The sequence below is a fragment of the Nicotiana sylvestris genome, chromosome 5, assembly GCF_000393655.2.
Source record: "Nicotiana sylvestris chromosome 5, ASM39365v2, whole genome shotgun sequence".
NCBI classification, from domain to species: domain Eukaryota; kingdom Viridiplantae; phylum Streptophyta; class Magnoliopsida; order Solanales; family Solanaceae; genus Nicotiana; species Nicotiana sylvestris.
Window position 1 is genome coordinate 180,335,557 of NC_091061.1, and position 5,546 is coordinate 180,341,102.

Sequence of the window (5,546 nt, forward strand, 5' to 3'; positions counted from 1 at the left end):
TCTGGTTATCAGGGTTCTGCCAATGTTTACTTAACGGCCATGCCAGAGAGTTCATACCGCCCACCAGCTATTCAGGGTTCTTCCAGTAGGTATTCAAGCCATTAGGATCAGACTTTAGGGTAGCAGATCACCGCACCGAGAGGTTGTTTCGTATGTGGGGATCCAAGATATGTGCAGAGGTTCTGCCCTAGGCTTCGGGACAAGACAATACAGTAGGGTCAGCAGCCCATGATTACAACACTAGCTGTCCGACAACCCAGAAATAGAGGGCAGACAGGTAGGGGTCATCCTAGAGGTGGAGGCCAGGTAGGGAGAGGTCAGCTAGCTACTATTCAGTCAGTTGGAGGCCAGCCAGTCAACGCTCCAGCTAGGTTATATGCTTTTTTAGCCAGACCAGATAAGGTGGCCTCAGATGTCGTGATCACAGGTATTATTTCTGTCTGCGGTAGGGGTGCTTCGGTATTATTTGATCCAGGGTCTACTTATTCATATGTGTCGTCTCTGTTTGCTCATTTCCTGGATATTCCTCGTGAGTCCTTGGGTACTCCTGTTTATGTGTTCACTCTTGTGTGCGATTCTATTGTTGTGGATCAGATCTATCGGTCTTATGTGGTCACATTCTATGGATACGAGACTAGAGCGGATCTTCTGTTGCTTGATATGACCGACTTTGAGGTCATCCTGGGCACGGACTGGCTATCCTCAAATCACAACATCCTTGATTGCCATGCCAAGACTATTATCTTAGCGATGCCAAAGTTGCCTAGATTGGAGTGGAAGAGTTCGTCTGTCAGTACATCTAATCGAATTATCTCTTTTATTAAGGCTCGACACATGGTCGAGAAGGGTTGTTTGGCTTGTCTAGCTTATGTTCGGGATACTACTGCAGAGTCTCTGGCGATTGATTTAGTACCAATAGTTTGGGAATTCTCCGATGTGTTTTCTTCTGATCTTCCAGGCATTCCACTAGATCGTGATATCGATTTCTATATTGATTTGGCTCCTGGTACCCAGCTTATATCTATCCCACCGTACCGTATGGTTCCAAAAAAGTTGAAGAAGCAGCTTGAGGAGTTACTATCAAAGGTGTTCGTCATACCAAGTGTATCACCTTGGGGTGCACCAATATTATTTGTGAAGAAGAAATATGGGACTATGAGGATGTGCATTGATTACTGCTAGTTGAACAAAGTTACCATTAAGAACAAGTACCCATTGTTGCGTATTGATGATTTATTTGACCGGTTGCAGGGTGCTTGGGTGTTCTCTAAGATCGACTTGAGATCGGATTACCATCAGTTAAAGATTTGGGGCTCGGATGTTCTAAAGACTGCTTTACGCAATAAATATGGCCATTATGAGTTTCTAGTGATGTCCTTCGGTTTGACTAATGCCCCAACGGCGTTTATGGATTTGATGAATAGGGTGTTCAGGCCATACATTGATTCGTTTGTCATTGTCTTCATTGATGACATTTTGATCTACTCGCGTAGCATGGAGGAGCACGACTAACATTTGAGAGTGGTACTTCAGACCTTGCGGGAACAGAAGCTTTATGCGAAGTTCTCCAAGTGTGAGTTTTGGCTATATTCTGTAGCATTCTTGGGGCATGTTGTATCAGGCGATGGTATTAAGGTAGATCCTAAGAAGATTGAGGCAGTTTAGAGTTGGTCTCGCCCCACTTCAACGACCAATATCAAAAGCTTCTTGGGGTTAGCAGGTTATTATCGCTAGTTTGTGGAGGGCTTCTCATCCATTGCATCACCTTTGACTAGGTTGACCCAGAAGGGTGCTTCGTTCCGTTGGTCCGATGATTATGAGACGAGCTTTTAGAAGCTCAAGACAGTTTTGACTACAACATCAGTTCTGATGTTACCTTCCAGTTCACGCGTTGGCTTGGGTTGTGTATTTATGCAGGAGGGGCGAGTTATTGCATATGCTCCCGTCAGTTGAAGATCCATGAGAAGAATTACCCTATGCGCAATCTAGAGTTAGCCGCGATTGTTCATGCTTTCAAGATCTGGAGGCATTATCTTTATGGGGTATCATGTAAGGTTTACAGTGATCATTGCAGCTTACAACATTTGTTCAATCAAAGGGATCTTAATTTGAGGCAGCACAAATGGTTTGAATTACTGAAGGATTATGAAATTACCATTCTTTATCATCTGGGCAAGGAGAATATGGTCGTGGATGCCTTGAGCAGAAAGGCAGAGAGTATGGGTAGCTTGACATTCATTTCAGTAGAGGAGAGGCCACTAGCCTTGGACATTCAGTCCTTGACTAACAGACTTGTGAGGTTGGACATTTCAAAGTCCAGCCGAGTTCTTGCATGTGTCGTTGCCCAGTCTTCACTATTGAAGCAGATTAAGGCTCGAAAGCTTAATGATCTGCATTTGATGGTTCTCAGAGAAACGGTACTAATATGGTGGTGCCAAGGAGGTTTCTATCAGCGAGGATGGTGTTTTGCGACTTCAGGGTCGTCTATGTATTCCGAATGTCGATGGCTTGAGGGCGAGGATTTTAGAGGAGGCACACAATTCTCGGTATTCTATTCATCCAGGTGCTACGAAGATGTATCGCGACCTGAGGCAGCATTATTGGTGGCGGAGGATGAATAAAGACATAGTTGAGTATGTAGCTAGGTGCCTAAATTGCCAGCAGGTTAAGTATGAGCACCAGAGGACAGGAGGCCTACTCCAGCAGATGACTATACCGGAGTGGAAATAGGAACGCATTACTATGGACTTTGTAGTCGGGTTGCCGCGAACCTTGCGGAAGTTTGATGCAGTTTGGGTCATTGTCGACAGATTGACCAAAGTGGCATACTTCATTCCAGTTGTGACTACGTATACTTCAGAGAGGTTGGCCCACATTTATATTCAGGAGATAGTTTGGTTGCATAGGGTACCTGTTTCTATCATATCAGATAGAGGCCCTTAGTTTACTTCGCATTTCTGAAGAGTAGTATAGAGTGAGTTGGGGACCCGTATAGAGCTCAGCACAATATTTCATACACATACCGACGGGCAGTCGGAGCGGACAGTTCAGATCTTGGAGGATATTCTCAGAGCATGTGTGATTGACTTTGGAGAGCAGTGGGATCAATTCTTGCCCTTGGCCGAGTTTGCATACAACAACTGCTATCTGTCCAACATCGAGATGGCTCCATTTGAGGCTTTATATGGTCGACGATGTCGTTCTCCCATCAGGTAGTTTGAGGCCGACGAAGCTAAGTTATATGGTATTGATTTGGTGAAGGATGCCTTGGAAAAGATAAAATTGATTCAGGAGCGACTTCGCACAGCACAGTCCAGACAGAAGAGTTACGCTGATCGGAAGGCGCATGATGTATCATTTATGTTGGGTGAGAAGGTTCTCTTGAAAGTCTCGCCGATGAAGGGGATTATGAGATTCGGGAAGAAGGGCAAGTTGAGCCCAAGCTTTATAGGCCCATTTGAGGTGTTGAAACGAGTTGGAGAGGTTGCTTATGAGCTTGCTAGTCTATCGGGAGTTCTTCCAATTTTTTACCTATTTATGCTCCGGAGGTATCATGCCGACTTGTCACATGTGTTAGACTTCAGCACGATTCAGTTAGATGAGAGTCTAGGTTATGCAGATGAGCCAGTTGCCATTGTTGATAGGCAGGTTCGCCAGTTGAGATCCAAGAGGATTTCCGCGGTAAAGGTTCAGTGGAGAAGCCAACTAGTCGAGGAGGCGACTTGGGAGTCCGAGGAGGACATGCGGAGTAGATGTCCACATTTATTCAGCACGCCAAGCATGATTCTAGACTTGTTCGAGTACGAACGTTTGTTTAAGAGGTGGAGAATATAACGAACCGACCGATCGTTTTGCTTTTTAGAACCCAATTCCCTTAATTAAAATTCCCCGTATGTTCTTTTTCTGTTTTATGACTTTCGGGGATGGTTAGTTCGGGATTTGGAAGAGTTCGGATTGAAATCGGTACACTTGGTTCCTTAAGTTGGCCTTAAAATGCTAAGTTTGACTTCGGTCAACGTTTTGAGTAAATAACCTCGAAATCGGGATTTCACAGTTCCAATAGGTTTGTATGATAATTTCGGACTTGGGCGTATGCTCGGATCGAGTTTTGGATGACCCGGGAGCGTATCAGTGCCTAATAGTGAAAATTGATTCTTTTAAGGTTTTTGAAGTTTTTTAAATTTGGTTTGGTGTAGGTTTTGATATCGAGGTCCAAATGGAATCCGAGACCGGGTATAGTTCCCTAATATCTTTTAAGACTTGCACGCAAAATTTGGTGTCATTCCGAATTGATTTGATAGGAATCGGACGTGCGAAAGTATATTTAGAAGTTTTTGAGTTTATGAGTTAATCCATGCGTTTTGGCATCCAATTCATGATTTTTAATGTTATTTCAGTGTTTCAATCGCTCGAGTGAGTTTGTATGATATTGTTGGACTTGTGGGGGTGTTTGGTGTAGAGGCCGAGGGCTCAGGTTGGGCAGCGTTCGCATTTGCGACCTTGGCAGTGGGAGCCCAGGTTCGCATTTGCGTTGAGTTTATCGCATTTGCGAACCAGGTGTCGCAAATGCGAAATCTGGGACCTGTACACAACTTATTAAATGCAGGACTTAGTCCATTTAGCTCATTTCCTTTCATCTCTTGGGTGATTTTTGGAGCTTTTGGAAGAGGGTTTTCACCTAGCACTTTGAGGTAAGTAATTTCTACACAACATGAGTTAAATACATAGATTATGGGTAGATTAACATGTAAAGATTGGTGAAATTAAGGATTTAGATGAAAACCTAGTTTTTTGATAAAAATGGGATTTAACCACGAAATTTGTTATCGAACTTAGGGAAAATCATATATTTGAGTTCATTAGATTATGGGTAACAACTTTTTTTAAAGAATTTCCAGAATCCGGGCACGTGGACCTGAGGGTAAATTTTAGTGATTCTTCAAATAGGCTTGGGAAATCACTTTAATAGTTAGAATACGAACTTTTGAACATGTATTGATGATTTTATATAATATTTGACTAGTTTCGAGTCGTTTGGCACCGAATTGAGGGTTTGAGCACAATCTTGAACCGGAAGTAGGCTTTGAGACGAGGTAAGTCTCTTTTCTAACCTTGTGAGAGGAAATTAACCCCATAGGTGAATTAATTAATATGTGTTTCTATTTGTGAGTGCTACAGACGTACGAGGTGACGAAAGTCCGTACGCAGCTACTAATTATGTTTTCATGTTATACTTGCAATGTTCGCCTCTACTTGATAACTTAATTAAGTCAATATTGAAATTTGATAAAAGAATTGTAAAAGGTTAAATTTCACTTGGTTTAAATGAGACACTTGACTATTATTAAGAATTTGTATTTCTTTGAAGTATTTTCTATTTGTGGAGCGGCCGAACGCCTCGGTAGCAGATAGATGCATCTATGGTTCGTGTCGTTCGATCCTCGGCAGTGCACAATTTAAATATTCTTATGTTGGATCGGGTCATACGACATCGACATAATTTGTACATGATAAACATTTGGAACTATTCATAATTGATATTGCTT

At 42.7% G+C, this 5,546-nt stretch overlaps 2 protein-coding genes across 2 annotated transcripts; both read left to right on the plus strand.

Annotated features, from left to right (window-relative positions):
* Positions 1-228: 228 nt before the first annotated feature.
* LOC138869737 (uncharacterized) lies at positions 229-1,182 on the plus strand. Its single transcript, XM_070147391.1, has one exon. The coding sequence runs from the start codon at positions 229-231 to the stop codon at positions 1,180-1,182; it is 954 nt and encodes a 317-aa protein (XP_070003492.1).
* Positions 1,183-1,976: 794 nt separating this feature from the next.
* LOC138869738 (uncharacterized) lies at positions 1,977-3,834 on the plus strand. The gene is made up of 2 exons (XM_070147392.1): positions 1,977-2,417; positions 3,217-3,834. The coding sequence occupies exons 1-2, from the start codon at positions 1,977-1,979 to the stop codon at positions 3,832-3,834; spliced, it is 1,059 nt and encodes a 352-aa protein (XP_070003493.1).
* The last annotated feature ends 1,712 nt before the right edge of the window (positions 3,835-5,546 follow it).

Bases quoted from the DNA above. Each gene is read 5' to 3' on its own strand.
- LOC138869737 (XM_070147391.1), top strand. From the start codon at position 229: ATGATTACAACACTAGCTGTCCGACAACCCAGAAATAGAGGGCAGACA.
- LOC138869738 (XM_070147392.1), top strand. From the start codon at position 1,977: ATGCGCAATCTAGAGTTAGCCGCGATTGTTCATGCTTTCAAGATCTGG. The intron at 2,418-3,216 runs GTACTAATATGG...CCCATCAGGTAG, and splicing joins TGATGGTTCTCAGAGAAACG to TTTGAGGCCGACGAAGCTAA.